Below are 19,545 nucleotides of genomic sequence, written 5' to 3'. Positions count from 1 at the left end.
CTTTTAATCCTGAGTGGGGTCAGGTTAATCTCCCCACCTGCCTTCACAGTGGTTGCCTAATGGTAACCCTGGTTTGTGAGTATTAAATTGTTATATTACTCATTATTTATCTTCTATACAATATCACACTATTGGGCTCTTGGTGTCCCCCCTCCCTTTAACTTTTGAGCAAGATGTTTTTAAACATCCCATTGGGCGGATATCTATCTCTGGCAGATTTGATCCCAGTGATTGAATCTCTATCGATGCCACAAATAGAATGTATGAACACCTTCGTCACACTTATGTGGTGTTTTTTTTTTTTTTTTTTTTTTTCTTTAGCAGTGTTGTATGCAGTTACACAGGATGCCACCCTGGCTCTCCTGAATAGTAAATAGAAGCAACTTTAATTTTTATCTGGGTGAGCAAACAATGCTAAGAGCTGGGAATTTTTTTTTTTTTTTTTTTTTTTAAGGTGTCCATACATCCGATGTATGGGCAGATCGAGACCGTAGACCCATTCCAGAGAGATTTCCGTATGAAATTGCCAAAGGTCTTGTGCTGCTGCCTCCTAATGTGAATGTCCCCATGCATTCAACCACTTGAGGACCACAGTGTTAACACCCCCCCCCCCCCCCCCCTTTGACCAGGCCTTTTTTCACTAAATGGGCCACTGCAGCTTTAAGGGCTCCCTGATTTCCACCCCCCCTTTCTCCCCACCAGCCAAGCTTTCTGTTGGTGGGGTCTGATCACACACACACACACACACACACACACACACACACACACACACACACACACACACACACACACACACACACACACACACACACACACACACACACACACACACCTGTACAGACTAGACATGGGTTTCGTTTAGATCACCGCTGGAAGGCTGATGGCGGAGTAGAGCTCCATCATTCAAGCAGGGATGCACGCATTTGTGCATGTGATCTCCTGCAAAACAACTGCTCTGCATTTGGCGGACCTGGGGCTGCCACTGCGGTCGGCTAGAGGTGTGTGTGGTGTCACGGTCACACACGTGCTGCATGCTTTATGGAAGCCCAGCAGCAATGCAGAAGTTGAGTGGGGACTGTGGCGGGAGACAGCGGATGCATGGGCTGGGGGCACATTCACATTAGGGGGAACGGCACCAGGGAATCTATTGAAAATGGATCAAACTGCAGCAATGTACTGTTTTCTGCAGTGCAACACTATATAGCCTATGGACCGCTTCTTCCCTGCCCCTGTTTGACCTACATTTCTTTAATTTTTTTTTTTTTTTTTTTTTTTTTTTTTTGGCAGCTGAATGAACAAGATTGTATGACATGGCTGCTGTACAAAGTTTTTATAGGTAAAGGACAACCGAGGTGACCTGATAGCCTACATAGCACCGCAGGTGTCCTTAAACACATGCACGGCAATGGAAGAGTTACCACTGTGCATGTTGTGTGGAGCGATCCGAAAATCTGCAGCAGCCACGTCCCATCTCCTCTATTGACTTTCGCAACGGGAGATGCAGAAGTGATGCGGTGGAAGTGATGCGATGTGGCTAGGTAGCCGCATTCGCATCACTTTGTGGTGGAAACCGGCCCTTAGCCCCTGTTTACACTTAATCAGTTGCTCTGTTATAACTGAAAGAAAATTGATTTTCAAAGTAATGCCCATGTTTTCCTATGGCACCTTTCACACTGAACCCGTTCTAACTGAAATCTTTTTCACAATGCACGGCTATGGAAAAAACATGTACTAGCGCACACCAACTGTGTGTGTGTGTGTGGGGGGGGGGGGGGGGGGGGGGCTTGGGTATTAGGGCCAATTTACACTTACACACTATGCCCAACACTAACTTCTCCCCTTGGTATGTTTTAACTCTAACCCCCCCACTACCTAACACTAACCACACCCCTACCGATGCCAGCACTAGCCTTCACCCCCCCCCCCCCCCCCAACGCCTAACACTGACGTCACCCACCCCCTACTGTTTGCCTATTACTAACCTCCCCCCTACTGTGTGCCTAACACTAGCGATCTCCTACTGTATGCTTAACCTGCCCTTTTCTGCACATTAAAGTGATCCGAGATGAAAAACTAACTATAACAAGTAAATTCTGTCTATATATCTTAACTAAAGTTTACATAGTTTACACAGCAATTCTAGCTGCAAACCGCTTCAATAGTTTATGTATTCATAAGATACAATGAGGGCAGCCATGTTCTGTTTGTCACAGGCTGAGGGCTGCAGATGCTATCAGCTTACTTATGTGTAATGTGACAAATTCAGTCCCCTCTCCTCCCCCTTTCCCCCTTGCTACAGTGCCAAGGCACTATAAAAAGCTGTGGGTGAGGCTTGTTTAGTTTATAGGGAATTGGAGTATTAAAACAAAACCAAAAAAAAGTATTTGGCTTGAGGAATGCCCTATAAACTATATATGAAAGGAACACCATTATGCAGTGAGTAAAAGTTTCTCAGCTCCACTTTAACTCCTATCGGTGCCCAAATGATACACTGGGTGCTGCAATTGGGAATATCCATCCATATGGTGTGTTTTCGGTACTGTATATGGTAAATAAGATGCTAATGATTCTAAGTTGATGCAAACTTCACGCAAATTTTATTCCGTGTGGATATGTACCAGACTAATGCATTTAGCTGCAGCATTTGATCCACTTTGAATCTGCGCAATGGGTCACCTTCCGACGTAAACTTCTGAATTGCATGTAGAAATCTGACATTGATTGCATTCTCCCATCCTTGTTTTGAATGCAAATGCTCATGAATGTTCCTAGAAAGCATACTGGCAGTCTATTTTTAGCATCAGAAATGCAGTGACCTCTCCAGTAAGCTTGTCTGAGCCAAGGGGAGAGGGAGTGGCTTAAGCTCTGTACACACACTCGAGCTGCGTTTATACAACAAGCAATTTTCCTCTGTAAGCAACCGATGACATCAGAGGGCGTTTGAATTTCCCGCCACAAAGACTGTCTGCTGATCAGATCGTTAGCAGAAGCGATAAAATAAAAACCCAGACGTGCAAAACAGGGCTGTGGGGTCGGAATCAAAACCATTTTGGGTAACTGGAGTTTCTGTGATTTCATAAACTGAGGCGTCTGAGTCAGATAATTTTGTACAAAATCCAGTGACAGTCCAGCACTTGAAAGAAACGACTAGAATAGTCATGCAACTCCCATTTCTGCAGTAAAAAAAGGTTTATAAGGTAAATTGGCAAGGTGTATGTTTTTTGCCATGCTTGGTATTTAGTAATAACCTCTGACGGCAGCAATAATACAATGCAGATAATTGGTAGGCATGTGTATTTGTGTGTCGCTCTCCTGGGGTTGCGGGCGGTCTGGTATTCATTCATTGTGTATACAGCTTATGACTGATGCTAATAGCTGGTTACTCAGCCTGGCTTCCAGAACGGTTTGTCAGCAAGATTTCCTGAGTACTCTGTCAGCCCCGCACACCTATAGGAATGTACAGTAACTTGTCCTGCATCTGTCATGAAGCCAGCATGTACACCGACATGCAGAGTTTGTGACTCAAAACCATGTATATATGTATTTTTTGTTTGTGCAAGGAAATTTGTTTTTACCTCCTGTGAACTGGTTTTTAAGTGGGCCTGAACTTCTTGCATAGGACAGAAGGAAGAGAAATGCACCCTGTAGGTATTCAGTTTACCTTGCCTAATTCCCCCCCCCCCCCCCCCTTATCTGACTAATCACAACTGTAATTTGATTTCTTATCCGCCTCTGCAGAGCAGCTAATTTGTGAACATCGAATGTTAAAGTATACCTGAGAATAAAGAGGAGCTCCGGCCTAAACAAACATACTGTCATTAAGTTACATTAGTTATGTTAATTAAAAAAATAGATAGGTAATATAATCTCTCACCCACCTTGTTTTTAAAAGAACAGGCAAATGTTTGATTTCATGAGGGCAGCCATCTTTTTGGTTGAAAGGAGGTGACAGGGAGCATGAAACACAGTTCCAACTGTCCTGTGTCCTGAGCACCTCTCCCAGTTGCTAGGCAACGTGAATGACATAGGAAATCCCATCATGCTCCGCACAGCATCAGGGAAAAAGCCCAGGCTTTTTTTTTGATGGGTGGAGCTTAGCTAAAAATGCAGCTAAAAATGCTTTGGTAAGAAAGTTCTGATGCTGTGAAACTGTTAAAGAAACACCAAGCCTTTTCAGTTCTGCTGAGTAGACTTTTAGTCCAGAGGTTCACTTTAACTAAATACATACATGCCTTGCTCCTGCTCACTTTCACCTGATCGCTCTCTCACCACCATCATCTGGATCCTCCACAATCATTCCGGTAACTTCTGGAGATGGCGCAGTGTGGCTGCGCGCGCTTTCTGCGCCTGTATAGTATGTTACTGGGCACGTGGCCAAGCCGCGCATGCGTAGTAAGCACTGACTCTCGCAGGTACCAGGAGCTGTGAGGGACACATCAGGCTGGAGGAAGCCCCAGGTATGTGTACGTTTCATTTCTCAAGTTTACTTTAACCCTATGTCTGCTTCAATGAAAGCAGGAAGTACATACTGCAGATATTTTGCAGGATTTGTATCAGCTGTACCAAATGTTTTTTTTCTTTGAAGGTTATTACGCTGTTACTTACCTTTAGAGCAGAGAGGACGTTCTGAATTGAGGTCCGCTTTAAAATGTATTGTTCAATTTCTGATGTGTGCAGTTTCCAGAATTGTAGAACCTGACTCCTGGATCAACTAAGTGATGTCTCTACTTTCACATACGGGAAAAATGTGACTTGTTTCCATGGAAACTTTCTTCCTTGGCGCGTATTTGGTGTACTTGTGGTTGGAAGTTTTTTTTCTTTGCTGCTGACCTGTTCCGTGCTGAAACTTGCTCTGTCGTTTTATGTGATATGTATGTTCAGGAGAAGGGATCGTAGAGCGCCAGATGGAAGGGAATGGGGTACCGTGAAGTTTACCAAAACTTCTGTGTGGATTAGGCCATGAAAGGTTGCAGTTAGGCAGCCATGGTGTAGGGCAGTGGTCAGTCAGTAGCGCTGCTGTGGTGTAGCGGTGTACCTGTAAAACTATATGTTTCTATCGGTAACACCTTTTTTATTCCGGCACCAGCAACTCATTAGTAAGAGCTGCAAACACGACTCATCACAGCAAACAGCATAGGAGATAGAACTTCTTTAGGCGGCTTCCAAGTTCCAAAGTGTTTGTTCAGTAAACCGATATACAGATACAGCTCGTTACATCTTAGCAAAGCAGATTCTTCTGTAGTAAGTCCGTTGTGTTACAGCTTCTTGATAACCTGATTACCATTCATTAGGAAGGTAATCTTCTTTCTATACTACGTTACATCTAACTACCAAGCCCTGAGGCCTCTCTAATATATACAGCATACGTTCTAGAATATGGCACATCATTGGATAGAAGTCAAGGGTTGGAGAAAGCCAGGAGAGAGAAGCAAAAGGTCTCTCCTCAGCTTGTGACCCTCTTTAAGGGCCCGTTTCCACTATAGCGTTACGAAATCGCCGCAGGCAAATCGCATGCGGGTGCGATTCCGCATGCGTTTTTTGCCGCGATTTCGCATAGGTAAGGCTGTATGCGATTTTAACCATGTCACTGCCTGTGTGAATTAACATGGGTACCTATGCGAAATCGCGGCAAAAAAAACGCATGGGGAAAACACATGCGATTTCCCTATTAAATACATTGCGTGCGATTCGCCTGCATTCCACACGCAGGCGAATTCTGAGGCCCCTACCCTGCAGATTTTTTCTGCACAGAAAAACGTGCGGGGAAACGCACAAGTGGAAACAGTCCCATCCACTTGTACTGACTGTGCGAATTCGCATGCGTTGCCCGCATGCGGATTCGCGATAGTGGAAACGGGCCCTTAAAGTGAACCTCCGGACTAAAAATCGACTCAGCAGCACTGAAAAGGCCTGGTGTTTCTTTAACAGTTTCAAAGCATCAGAACTTTGTTTCTCTTACCAAAGTCTCATTTTTAGTTTCACAGAAGAAAACTGCCCGGGCTTTTTTCCCCTGATGCTGTGCAAAGCATGATGGGATTTCTGATTTCGTTGTTCTCGTTCTGTTTTTGGTGCAATTTTTTTTTTTTTTTTTTTTTTCATTTTGAATTTGACATTTGAAACCTAGCACATGCAGCTGGGAGGGGTGATCAGGACACAGGACAGGAGAACTGTGTCTCCTACTCCTTGTCACCTCCTTTCAACCAAAAAGATGGCTGCCCCCATGACAAAGATGGCAGCCCCCATGAATCACAAACATTTGCCTGTTATTTTAAAACAGGGTGGGTAATAGGTATCCTAATTAACATAACTAATGTAACTTGATGACAGTATGTTTGTTTAGGCTGAAGTTCCCCTTTAATACCGGTCACCGAAGAGTTAAATGTGACATTCGAGCCATCCTTCCAAACCTACAACAGGCTCAGACCCCTTGTGATGTCATGACACACACCTACTTAATTAATTAATATTCTGAGTGCATTTCCCCTACATACAAAGAATGTATTGGTAAATATGGCCTATGTTTACCTTTAGGTCTCCTAACCGTCTGGGGCAGTTTAGGCCTGTGGCCTCCCTTCAGGGACATGTTTAGGGCATATTCCTGGTAACTGCTTGCATCATCTCTTCTACGAGAACCTCTTCTTAAAGGTATACTCTGCGGACAAGCCTTTTCCCTAAAACTCACTCCAAATAACTGAGGCCTACTTAAATTATAACAGTACCGACTTCTGCTACTGCCTGATCTGCGTTAGTGTGGTTTCCCCAGCAGAACTGATAAGCTGGCCAGGAAAAGGTGGGTAAGGGGTGGAGCCAGCCACTACATCCTGTCAGGTGATCATGCTGGGTTTTCAGAGCTGGACAAGGTACTGCGCTAAACCAATGCATATCAGACAGAAGGCACTGACTAGAAGTGCCCTCCAGGAGGCTCTCCATACTTCAGGGTCGCTACTGGAGATGGCCAATGAGATCATTCTGAGTTGCATGCAAATTGTATGTGTCTCAGAGTTTAGAGAATCAAAGGCACTTGTATAAAGCCTGGTACACGCCTTCAATTTTGATTGGTCAATCACTGATCAGTTTTACCACCTCCATGTAGTATGAGGGTCAATAGATATTGAATACTGAGCACCTTGTGTAGGTAAACCCTCATACTACATGGAAGCTTGGCAGGTGATTGGGCAAACCCTCATACTAGATGGAAGCTTGGCAGGTGATTGGGCAAACCCTCATACTAGATGGAAGCTTGGCAGGTGATTGGGCAAACCCTCATACTAGATGGAAGCTTGGCAGGTGATTGGGCAAACCCTCATACTAGATGGAAAAGCTTGGCAGGTGATTGGGCAAACCCTCATACTAGATGGAAAAGCTTGGCAGGTGATTGGGCAAACCCTCATACTAGATGGAAAAGCTTGGCAGGTGATTGGGCAAACCCTCATACTAGATGGAAGCTTGGCAGGTGATTGGGCAAACCCTCATACTAGATGGAAGCTTGGCAGGTGATTGGGCAAACCCTCATACTACATGGAAGCTTGGCAGGTGATTGGGCAAACCCTCATACTAGATGGAAGCTTGGCAGGTGATTGGGCAAACCCTCATACTAGATGGAAGCTTGGCAGGTGATTGGGCAAACCCTCATACTAGATGGAAGCTTGGCAGGTGATTGGGCAAACCCTCATACTAGATGGAAGCTTGGCAGGTGATTGGGCAAACCCTCATACTAGATGGAAGCTTGGCAGGTGATTGGGCAAACCCTCATACTAGATGGAAAAGCTTGGCAGGTGATTGGGCAAACCCTCATACTAGATGGAAGCTTGGCAGGTGATTGGGCAAACCCTCATACTAGATGGAAGCTTGGCAGGTGATTGGGCAAACCCTCATACTAGATGGAAGCTTGGCAGGTGATTGGGCAAACCCTCATACTAGATGGAAGCTTGGCAGGTGATTGGGCAAACCCTCATACTAGATGGAAGCTTGGCAGGTGATTGGGCAAACCCTCATACTAGATGGAAGCTTGGCAGGTGATTGGGCAAACCCTCATACTAGATGGAAGCTTGGCAGGTGATTGGGCAAACCCTCATACTAGATGGAAGCTTGGCAGGTGATTGGGCAAACCCTCATACTACATGGAAGCTTGGCAGGTGATTGGGCAAACCCTCATACTAGATGGAAGCTTGGCAGGTGATTGGGCAAACCCTCATACTAGATGGAAGCTTGGCAGGTGATTGGGCAAACCCTCATACTAGATGGAAGCTTGGCAGGTGATTGGGCAAACCCTCATACTAGATGGAAGCTTGGCAGAGGCCAAGTACCTGGGGGTACTTGGCCTCTGGATCCTAATGAGGCTTTCCCTGTCCTGACCCTCCGGGATCCAGCACTGTCAGCCACCTGACAGTGGCAACGTAATTATATACCTTCTGCGTTCCTGCGCAGATACAGAAGCTGTCTTCCAGTGGGATACAGTGGAAATGGCCAAGCCCAATCTGGTCCGCTCTACTGCACAGGCGACTCGTTTTCATGCTCACTTTAAGGTCACCTTGTATTATTGGATGTTTTGAAGAGTAAATCTTAGGTTTCATAAAAACATTGAATCTGTGAACACTAACTTGCTGCTTATTTTCTGCAGACCACGTAAGCGCTGAAAACAGTGGGAGATCACCATGGGGGACGACAGCGAATGGATAAAACTTCCTATTGACCAGAAATGTGAGCACAAGGTAAGTGCTGCTGCTAGAAGTTAGTCTGCACAGTGCACTGCGCTCCTGTATGCACATGGTGATTTCCTCAAATTGCTCCTTCATGCAGCTGTCTTGTCTGACAGTCACATGCACGTTGTGTCAGAGAAGGCTCGCTGCTCCTATCCTCTGCGACAGATGGAGGATTTATTCTGAAGCACGGAGTAATCGTCACATAAGAAATCCTATGTAGGTCTCTCCTGGAATCCTATAGTCTTATTGTGACGTTAAAGAGTAAAAATCTACCCTCGTACCTGAGTATGTATAGTTCACTTCCCATACAGACAGGCCTGGGGCCCACTACAGCTAATTCAGCAGTGATTTTGCTAGGCTAATGGGCAGGTGATCAACAGGCACAGTTGTGGCAAATGGCAAGCCCAGCAGTATTTTTGGCACGATTTCATTTGGAGTGTGAAATCGCATTCCTTAAAATCGCTCCAGAAAGTTCTTGTAAAAGTGCATTTGAGGCATTAAAGCAAATGGATTTATACTTGCCTTGGGATTCCTCCAGCCCCCCTGGTCTGTTGGCTCCCTTGCTGTTCTCCTGGCCCTGTGCGCTGCTGTTATCCCTGGCAAACTACTGTGCTGTCCTGGCCATGCGCACTCCTGATTGCACATGAAAGGTAGTGTTGTGTGCATGTGCAGTCATGTGTGTCGCTGCGCTTGCGTAGAATGATCCCAGCCACAGGAGTGTGATCAAGGTGGGGGTGAGCAACCAGGAATGCACATGTGCAGTGGCCCGCAAGATTATTGCTTTCAACCACACAGCGTTTTTATGGCTTTTAAGTAGTTTTCAGAACTCCCCCTGAAGTGTACAGGTTAAGCATTGCATTAATGGGGGAAAAATAGTGCACAGTGGCAAGTTTCAAGTAAGATTGGTACTATATGTTCACGTTTGTCATGTCACAACAGGTACCATTTTTAAAGTGTACTTGATCCAAAGCTCGGATACAAAATAATTTTACCTAAAGAGGGGAAAGCCTCAGGATCTTATTTAGGCTTTCCTCAGTGCTCTGATGTCCCCTCTTGCTGAGCGTAGCCCTCCGGAAGATTGGCCCCAATCATTTCAGGGCCATGCTCGCCGCCTCTCCCATCAGTGTGGCCAGTGTACAAGCTGCTCTGTGCTACTGCATATATGCTTACTCAAGCGCTGTAATTACAGTGCAGGAGATTAGGGCGCCACCGTAGACCGTAATAGGAATTACAACTATAGCGGTGCTCAGTGAGGAACTTTGGCACCTTCAGAAGACTGAGCTGAAGTTACTTTTAAAACACTGTAATTCTGCCTCCAATAGCTGGAAGTCGAAATTGCATCATTCCCCACCATCCACGTGGACCTGGAGAGGGAATAGTATTTAACGTCGCCGGGAACTTGTGCAGCAGCAGGATAAGCCATACCGGCTGTATCTTGCTCCCAAGTCTCCCGGCGGCCAATCCATATGTATGCTTGTAGCAGAGGAGCGCAGCCTCTGTGGAGGGGGCCACGCTGACTAAGTGGAGACATCAGAGAGAAGCCTCAATAGAATCCTGAGGCTTCCCTCTGTTTAGGTAAATGTCTCTCTTTGAAGCCGAATATGTGCTCCGGTTTCCTTTAATTTGCACAGTTGCAGATATGAAGCTGTGTATTTTTGTGAATATTCGAGAAAGCCTTATATTTGATCTTTTAGTAATCCTAAGCTTGTTGTTTTGTCTTCTCCCTAATAGTTATGGAAAGCCAGGTTAAATGGTTACGAGGAGGCTATAAAATTATTCCAGAAGATTGTGGATGAGAAGAGCCCGGAATGGTCCAAATACCTGGGACTGATCAAGAAGTTTGTCACAGACTCCAATGCCGTCGCCCAATTAAAAGGCTTGGAAGCTGCTCTGGTGTTCATAGAAAATGCTCACGTTGCTGGCAAGTAAGTGGAACATTTATCATCTTTCTGGTGGCTATAATAAACTCGGATGTTCAAGCTCTGCTGAGGAGTATTTTTGCTACCGATGCTGCTTGTGTATTATCCCATTGACAGTTTGGCAGCTTCCTGTTAAAATTCTGTTTACTCCCTTGGCCTAGGTCTGTTTTAGGAAAGTTGAGTCCTGGCTTTACGTTGCATAAAGTCCCGAGTTAGCGCGATGCCCGGCTTCTTAGGGGGTTTTTACGGAAGGGTATCCCCTGTACTTGACTGCAGAGTGCGCATTTAGTGGAATCCAGTCAAATTTTGAAGAAAATCTGTAAGGAAAAATAGTCCTGTTGGGTTACTTACCCTTGGAAGGGGGAGTCTCTTGATCCTAATGAGGCTTCCCCCAACGTCATCTGCCGGGCCTCCAGGATCATAACAATCCCGTGTGAGCCTCACGCGGGCTCAGTAGCAGTGTTCCTTTTGGGCTCAGGCAGGAATAGCCGAGCCTGATCATATCCGCTCTACTGCACAGGCACATTGTGTCGGTGAGTGGAGGGAATTCGATCGGGCTCAGCAGCTGGTCAAATGCAGTTGGTGTGAAGGTCCATCAGTCACTAACTGGTCTTCACTTCTTACCCTTTAGGACCACAGGGGAGGTCGTCTCGGGCGTAGTGAACAAAGTGTTCAATCAGCCAAAAGCTAGAGCCAAGGAGCTGGGCTCCGATATCTGCCTGATGTATATAGAGATTGAGAAAGCAGAACCCGTACAGGAGGAGCTGCTGAAAGGTCTAGACAACAAGAATCCAAAGATTGTGGTGGCCTGTGTGGAGACGCTGAGGAGGGCTCTGAGGTGAGCACGCCTCTTCTTGGGCTTCGTATTTCTGCTCCTCTTCAATGCTCCTTGCCTCATGCATCTCGTATTCTTTATTACAGTGAGTTTGGTTCCAAAATAATGACCCTGAAGCCAATTATAAAAGTGTTGCCAAAGTTGTTTGAGTCTCGAGAGAAGGCGGTTCGAGATGAAGCCAAATTACTGGCTGTGGAGATCTACCGATGGATCAGAGATGCCCTGAGGCCTCCGCTGCAGAACATCAACCCCGTGCAGGTCAGAGGGTGGAGGATTATGGGTAAGTGCCATGGCTTGACGTCAGCCCATCTGAAACGGCTGCCATTCTGTTTTCCTACAGCTGAAAGAGCTGGAAGAGGAGTGGGTGAAGCTGCCCCAGGCTGCCCCCAAGCAAACCCGTTTTCTGCGCTCTCAGCAAGACCTCAAGGCCAAGTTTGAACAGCAGCAAGCAAGTGGCGATGGAGGAGGTATGTCTGCAAGTTCAGGTGCTCAGATTTTTCTTGTCTCTGCAATAACTTGCTAGCCGAATTCAAGTTTGATGCAACCATTCTGTAGAAGTTCTTGTTTGAAAAATGTCACATGACCAAGAGATCTAGGCTTTACAGTATTTTGCTGCAAGGAGAGTGGAAGTTGCTATCTCAGCATATGTCTGTCTTACTACCTCCTGCTGCTCTTTCTGATGAAATGCATGGAGGAAGTGGGCAGGATCAGTTCAGAGAGAGCTGGAGACTAGCTGGTATCTCCTCCTTTACTACTTCACGTGGGAGGAGTTTGGATGGATCCTATGCTTGCTGGCAGTATTTGACATTGGCACAGAAGGATAGCTTTGCGAGTGCAACCAGAATGAATAACGCGAAAATGAAACAGTTACTATTCATAAAGCTTTGTGCATTGCAAATTATATTTTCTACACAGTGTAAAAAACAAAACACTTACTACGGGAGGGGGAATCCTCTGGATCCTAATGAAGCTTCCCCTTTCCCTTGATTGCAGCGTTGGCAACCCTCAAAGTGGACATGTAAATATTTACCTTCCCCGGCTTAAGTGCAGTAGCTGCTTTCCAATTGGGCTCAGGCGGCAATAGCAGAGCCTGATCGGGAACACTCCACTGCGGAGGTATGAATCGTCTGCGCAGTAGAGCAGACCCGATTGAGCTCTGCTATTTCCGCCTGAGCCCGACCAGAAAGCTGCTACTGCGCTGGAGCCGGGGAAGGGGTACATTTCGCAGGTGCCACTGCGACACAGCCGACATCCGTGTTGGCTGTGATTTTGGGGGGGGGGGGGGGGGGGAACAGTGCAGGAACAGTGCTGGAACAGAGGACGGGGGAAGCCTCATTGGGATCCAGATGCTTCCCCCTCCTGAGGTAAGTACCTGTTTATAAGTGTCTTTAAAGTGACTTAAGGGAATCGTCAGGCAAAAAAAGTCTCACTTACCTGGGGCTTCTACCAGCCCCATGCAGCCATCCTGTGCCCTCGTAGCCACTCACTGCTGCTCCAGTCCCCCTCTGCCAGCTAGTTTTTGTTTTTGCCGACCTCAGGGTTAGTGGTGCAGCATGTAAAAATGTACGTGTTGCATCACTAACGATTAAAAATGTATGCGTTAATGTTCCTGCACTAGTGGGAATGCGTAAAATTGTACGCAATGCAGCCCGCCGCAAAAACGAAACTAGCTGGTGGCAGGGGACTGGAGCAGCAGTGAGTGACTACGAGGGCACAGGATGGCTGCATGGGGCTGGTAGAAGCCCCAGGTAAGTGAGACTTTTAATTTTTTTTTGCCTGACGATTCCTTTAAGTCAGGGAAAGAAGTCTTCAACTCAGGGCTTCTTCCAGCCCTCTGCAGCCCAGCAGGCCCCTTAATCCGCTTGGTTGTGCTGCTGTCCCCCAAATTAAACGGGGTTGGGTGTTTTTTGGCCAAGTGTGATCCTACTCTTAGTAATAACTTTTTCCCTCACTTTTTTTTTTTTCTTTTATGATACTCCTGTGACCTCCTTTGCTTACCGTACCTGTCCCTTTTTTCAGATGAGGAAGGAGAAGAGGAATCTGTTCCCCAGGTTGACGCCTATGAGCTGCTGGAAGCTGTTGAGATCCTCTCCAAGTTGCCGAAGGATTTCTATGATAAAATTGTGAGTGCTGAGCTGTTGCAAGTTTCCAGGCACCTGTGTACAGGGCTATGTTGAGGCCAGTGATCATGTTGCATAGACCACACTGTATGGAACATGACTGACATGACACATTTGCTGTTCTGCATGCTCTGCTTAGTAAATGTTTGGCCAAATGCATACTGCAGAAGAGAACAATCCGGCATACTGAAGCTCATATAGCTCATATAGCCTTCTGGACTTGGCAGAAACTGTAAGTTTCAGCATCACACACAATCTTCAGAGATCTTGCTGAAAGCTGGCCAAACACACATTGACTTTCCCTGGCAGATTCGATCACTGTGATCTGACCTTCCTGGAATCCATAGCACAACTTGCAGCATTGACCGTCATTTCGATCGATAATAAATTGAGAGCTTGCTCAGACAGGACATTTTTGTTTTATGGGAAGTGGCGGTAGATTGACTACTCGTAGCGATGCAGTATGAGTGTAACAGATTCCATGCAGAAGTTTGGTTAGGGTTAGAGGCTTGGAGTTGTTTTACGGAGGTGGTTTGAGGAGCCTTCTGCAAAATTACAATTTAAAGGGTAGAGATTAGACTGTGAGAAACTTGGCTTATCCGAAAGTATATGTGCAGGTATAGATCTCAACCGCCCCCCCCCCCCCCCCCTCAAAAAAAAAGCTGAGGTGTACGTACTTGCCATTTCCAGACTGCGTGCAAGTCAGAATTCTTTAACCTGACATCTGGTCACTGTATTGGTGTGCATTCCACCTTTTTCTATACCTGTACATGGGACACAGAACATTCCTGATGCATAGTCGCGGTCATTCCACCCCCCCTTTTCTTCTCTTTGTAACAAGCTGCCATGTTTTCACATGTAGGAGGCCAAAAAGTGGCAGGAGCGAAAAGAAGCTCTGGAAGCTGTCGAGATTCTTGTGAAGAACCCTAAAATCGAGGCTGGTGATTTCGGTGACCTTGTGAGGGCTCTGAAGAAGGTAAGACCCTGTCTGGAAAGGACTGCTCATTTATTGCTTGTCATTTTGCAAGTGTGAGTGACGGCTATTTGTCTCGCAGGTCATTGGGAAAGACACCAATGTCTTGCTAGTAGCACTGGCTGCCAAATGTGTGGCAGGGCTGGCTGCCGGCCTGAGGAAGAAGTTTGGCTCCTATGCTGGACACGTGAGTACTGCATAGCTGTTTATGAAAGTCACCTCTTCAACACATGAGCTCAGTGTATTCAGGGCTGCGGTACACTGCCAGAAGTAAGGGTGGGAAGATGATGATCCTGGGGTAGGAGTGCCTCGCCCTCTGACCTTTTCACCATACTTGAATGGAAACTGAAGTGAGAGGAATATGAAGGCTGTCATATTTATTTTTTTTAAACACTACAAGTTGCCTGGCTGCCCTGCTGATATATCTGGCATAAGTCAGTCGCACACCTGAAACAAGCGTGCGGAAAATGCAGCCAAGTTTGTTACTGCATGATGTGTGCATTAAAGGAGTCATCAGGCAGTGCACTTCGTACAATGAGGGCTTGATTGTCAGCGGCACAGGCGCAGTAGAGACTACCTTGAGATCTCCCTCTGCACCGGTGGGGACCCCGGGCTGGCTGCTGAGAGTTGGACTTGTGAGCTGCAAGGGGCTGGAGGAAGAGTTTATTCCTAAACCTCCTCCCCCCGGTTTCGCCACCTATCATTACATTTTATGAATGGGAACAATGTTCCCATTCATTAATCTTCCCGCTGGCACTCTGATCGCAGGCTTCCAATGGAAGCCTGTCTCCTTTCCCTTTTTACAATGTAGCAATACATTGTTTCCTAAGTAGTGTACTTTGTAGCTATGATTTTGCTCAGCGGGGACATCTTGTAGCCAAATAGTAAAATTACACCTACACATTTAGGGAATTAAAAAGTATATATTGCAATGCCTCATGGGACTTGTAGTTCCACCACAGCTGGAGTGCCAAGGTTAGCCATTACTGGTATAGATCATTCCGTTGTGACAAGTACTGATAGTTATTGGGGAATGATAGGGAGGAGCGCTGAAATGTGAGAATTCCTCTCGTCCATAAGGTGAAAAATACCTGTGGGATGAAATGGTGAAGTAAAAAAAAAAAAATTTACCTGGGGCTTCTTCCAGCCCCTAGATGTTTTCTGAGTCCCTCGCCACAGAGCTGGTGGCCACCCGAGAAGCTTGGCTACCCGTTGACAAGTCGGCTCTTCTGTGCATGTGTGGCCATGTGCACCCGCCGTAATCGGGCGCATGCTGCACCTATGCAGTTAGTCCGTGCAGGCTCAGTAAGCTCCCAATGTGTGTGCTTGTGCAGAAATGCGGACCCGCCGATGGTTCTGTGAGCTTCACAAGGGGGGGGGGGGGACCTCCAGAGCTGCAGTGTGGGACTCAGAAGACACCTAGAGGCTGGAAGAAGCCCCAGGTAAAGGGAAAAAATGCTTAACTTGACCTCATGAGAACCTGTAATGAAAAGGTCCCTTTTTATTTTTCTTCCCTGGGTGAGAAGTGTTTTTTTTTTGTAGGGCGCTTATAGGAGGGTTGCCCACTGTACCAAGCAGGCAAAGTCTTTGATGTTACCCGGCAGCCCGTATCACCATGTAGAGAGTCTATTTGTTTCCGTTAGGCTAGGATAGTAGGGCAATCGTAGGTTAAATAAGAGAATGTTCTGTGGTAGAGCACCTTTGGACAGCCAGGGTCTATAGCACCAGAAAAGTTGGCTAAATATTTTGTGCAGCACAGTGGCATACATGGCGTTTTTAATGTTGTTCCCATGTCTGTGTGGGTTTCCTACTAAAATTGGCCGTAGACTATAATGCATACACTACATGTCAAGACTATACTCTCTGTTAATACTTTACGTGAGCAAAAGCAGAAAGTGCTCCCAGAAGGTACGACCTCAGAAAAGATCTGTACATGGTATTTATGGAGAGAACGCCATTCCTTTTAATTGGTATACAAGGTGGCAGCCATGGAAAAGCTGCCCCCCCCTCCCAGATCTTGATTGACCAGTTCCCAGAGGTGTCTAGTGTAGTACGATGGTCTCAGTTTGAGTGGACATACTCTATATTACCAATATACCAACATACCAAAGTATATGCTGTGTTCCTCGGTCATGATTTTATAGCTGCAGTTAAATCTCATTGAACTGTGACCTCTTAATGACCAAGAATTCTTCCACCAGGTTGTGCCAACTATTTTGGAGAAATTTAAAGAGAAGAAACCTCAGGTTGTCCAAGCCCTCCAGGAGGCCATAGACGCCATTTTCCTCACAGTGAGTGTCCCGGCAGCATTGCACGAGAATCGTATTGGTTTAGGCTGGGTTTGCACACATGCCATACTGTCGTGTTTTTCTGTCTTTCAGACTACCCTGCAAAACATCAGTGAAGATGTCCTGGCCGTTATGGACAACAAGAACCCGTCCATAAAGCAGCAGACTTCCCTGTTCCTTGCCAGGAGTTTTCGGCTGTGCACTCCGACTACGCTGCCCAAGAGTATGCTGAAGCCTTTCTGTGCCGCTCTCCTAAAGGTAGATCCCACCTATAATTACCTCAAAGGCCATCTCTCATCAGAAAAACTTATAGAGTAACTAACTCAGGATGAACTTCATTCCACTCAGTAGCTGATCCCCCTCCCACAGATATTTACCTTTTTCTCAAGTAGATCAGGGGGTCTGTGTGATGTTGAACCCCCTGACATCACACTGTGGGAGGGGTTTCACCACAATACCAGCCATACAGACTCTCCAGATTTCTGATGGGAAAGGGGGTATCGGCTACTGACTGGGATGAAGTTAAATCCTTACTTATGGTTTCTCTTTAAAGGGAACCTTAACTGAGAGGGATATGGGTGTTTCCTTTTAAACAATACTAGTTGCCTGGCAGTCCTGCTGATCTCTGGCTGCAGTAGTGGCTGAATCACACCTGAAACAAGAATGCAGCTAATCCAGTCTGACTTCAGTCAGAGCACCTGATCTGCATGCTTGTTGAGGGGCTGTGGCTACAAGTATCAGAGACACAGGATCAGCAGGAGAGTAAGGCAACTGGTATTTTAAAAGGAAAAATCCATATCCTTTTCAGTTTCGGTTCTATTTAAGGAAGCCCCAGGTAAGTATGGTACCTGAGATGGCTTTCATCTCAGGTACACTTTAAGGTAGCATATTAACAGGCCGCAGTGGTCACCGGGTTAGGAGCCAATGAAATCTGCTCCTAACCGGCTCATGGGGCTCTGCTGTAATACTGACCACAGGGTGAGTGTGCTGCAGCGGTGGGTCCGTGCGGCGCAGTAATTGAAATCTACGCCCTAGCAGGGATAATGGCCCCAAACGGGGAGTAGATTTCAATTAGCAAGGTCTGGAAGTGCTTAAAAAAATATTTGATTTACTGCAGAATACCAGTGTTGCTTGTGGCAGTAGATCCTGCCTTTGAATTGAAATGTGCAATCTGTGTTATGCACTTCCTGTTCGTGATACTCATGTGTGTGGCTGTCTCTACAGCAAATCAATGACTCCGCTGCTGAAGTCAGAGACGCGGCCTTTGAAGCACTGGGTACAGCGCAGAAAGTTGTCGGTGAGAAGGCCGTAAACCCTTTTCTGGCAGAGGTGGACAAACTAAAGCTGGACAGGGTGAGTGACTGGAGTTTTTCTTCCTAAGTGTACCTGCAATGTTTATACCCCTGGCCCGTGTATAGTTTGTCAGTACAAATAAAGCTCTGTCTTGCAGATCAAAGAATGTGCCGATAAAGTGGAGCTACCTGGTAAGAAAGGAAGTGGGAGTGGTGAGAAGAAGGAAACCAAACCTGCTGCTGCTCCAGGGAAGGCTGCGCCTCCTCCAAGTGCTGCCCCTGATAGGGATGTTAAAGATGCTGCCAAACCTGGCATGGCTCCCAAGAAGCCTCCGGCTGCCAAGGTGTGTTCAAGGCACTGGGCGGAGACCTCTGTTTCTAACCACCCCTGCGGAAATGTTGGTTTACTCCTGGTTTGTGACTTTTTGTTTTCTCTCTTTTAAAGCCTGGGGGACCTGCCAAGAAAGCCAAAGCACCCGCATCTACTGGCGGAGCTGCAAAGGGCAAGAAGGGGCCGGACGCCAAGGAAGTGTTTGAGCAGGAGCTCTCAGTAAGTGCTGCTAGAGATGGTAGATTAAACTGTATGGCTGGTTTCCTAGTATTTATGCCACCCATAACCCACATTTTTTTCCTTTACTTCTCTAACCCAAAATGATAGTCACAAAGCCTTTGCACTTGTTTTGGGAAAAGTCTTTGCATTCAATTGACTAGGAGTGACCTTAATGACCTCCCCAGCCTTGCTGACCACTCCCATACTTGGGGCTACCTCCTGTGTATTTAGTATACAAATAAATGATGGTAATGTATTCCTAATACCTGAATGTACTTTTGATAATGGAACGGCAATATAATCTATACGCAAGAAAATGAGTTTGGGTGATGTTGGGTTTAACCATCGCAAACCATCCATACTGGTCTTGTGTCTGCGCTGTTGTGGGGTGGCTGGGTGATATCACCTGGAAAAAAATTGCTCTAAACCTATTTTATCCTTAGTCTTCTCCCTCTTCGGTACCAGGTCCCGTAACTTCAGCCAGTCGCTGCCAAGAGAAGTGCGCCCTCTACATATGTCTCCAGTGGCTGCCGGAGAGATACGTAGAGGGCGCACTTCTTTTGGCTGCAACTGGCTGAAGTTACAGGACCTGGTACCGAAGAGGGAGAAGACTGAGGATAAAATATGTTTAGAGCAATTTTTTTACATGGGAATATATCAGCCAGCCTTTCGTCAGCAGGCACGCTCTCATGAGTGGCTGGTTGATAAGGGGTCAATTACCCATAATGCTGCCGTATGCCCTGCGTTTCAAAGAGCTTGCACACGTCCTATTGGTCGCATTGCAAGCTTCATCATGGTGCACTTCCTCCAAGCTGAAAAGAGGAAGTGCGCCATGGTAAAGCTTGCAACGCGACCAATAGTTTGGG

General features: G+C 46.4%; 1 protein-coding gene across 4 annotated transcripts in view; it reads left to right on the top strand.

Moving 5' to 3' along the window:
- CKAP5 (cytoskeleton associated protein 5) overlaps nt 1-19,545 on the top strand; it is a 123,521-nt gene that overhangs the window by 42,748 nt on the left and 61,228 nt on the right. For 3 of the 4 annotated variants that reach the window (XM_068260737.1, XM_068260734.1, XM_068260735.1), the window contains exons 2-14: nt 8,621-8,711; nt 10,434-10,627; nt 11,253-11,459; nt 11,543-11,714; nt 11,797-11,923; nt 13,476-13,579; nt 14,439-14,552; nt 14,632-14,736; nt 16,751-16,840; nt 16,931-17,095; nt 18,062-18,190; nt 18,288-18,473; nt 18,575-18,679. In XM_068260737.1, coding sequence (XP_068116838.1) covers nt 8,655-8,711; nt 10,434-10,627; nt 11,253-11,459; nt 11,543-11,714; nt 11,797-11,923; nt 13,476-13,579; nt 14,439-14,552; nt 14,632-14,736; nt 16,751-16,840; nt 16,931-17,095; nt 18,062-18,190; nt 18,288-18,473; nt 18,575-18,679 — 1,755 coding nt within the window. In that variant the 5' untranslated portion in view covers nt 8,621-8,654. Of the gene's footprint in view, nt 1-6,559; nt 6,646-8,620; nt 8,712-10,433; nt 10,628-11,252; nt 11,460-11,542; nt 11,715-11,796; nt 11,924-13,475; nt 13,580-14,438; nt 14,553-14,631; nt 14,737-16,750; nt 16,841-16,930; nt 17,096-18,061; nt 18,191-18,287; nt 18,474-18,574; nt 18,680-19,545 lie in introns of those variants that run through there. The other variant, XM_068260736.1, reaches the window with a different exon arrangement.

Source organism: Hyperolius riggenbachi, chromosome 11 (assembly GCF_040937935.1).
Source record: "Hyperolius riggenbachi isolate aHypRig1 chromosome 11, aHypRig1.pri, whole genome shotgun sequence".
NCBI classification, from domain to species: domain Eukaryota; kingdom Metazoa; phylum Chordata; class Amphibia; order Anura; family Hyperoliidae; genus Hyperolius; species Hyperolius riggenbachi.
Note: the sequence above shows the minus strand (reverse complement) of the source record. Positions and strands in the feature narration are given on the sequence as shown.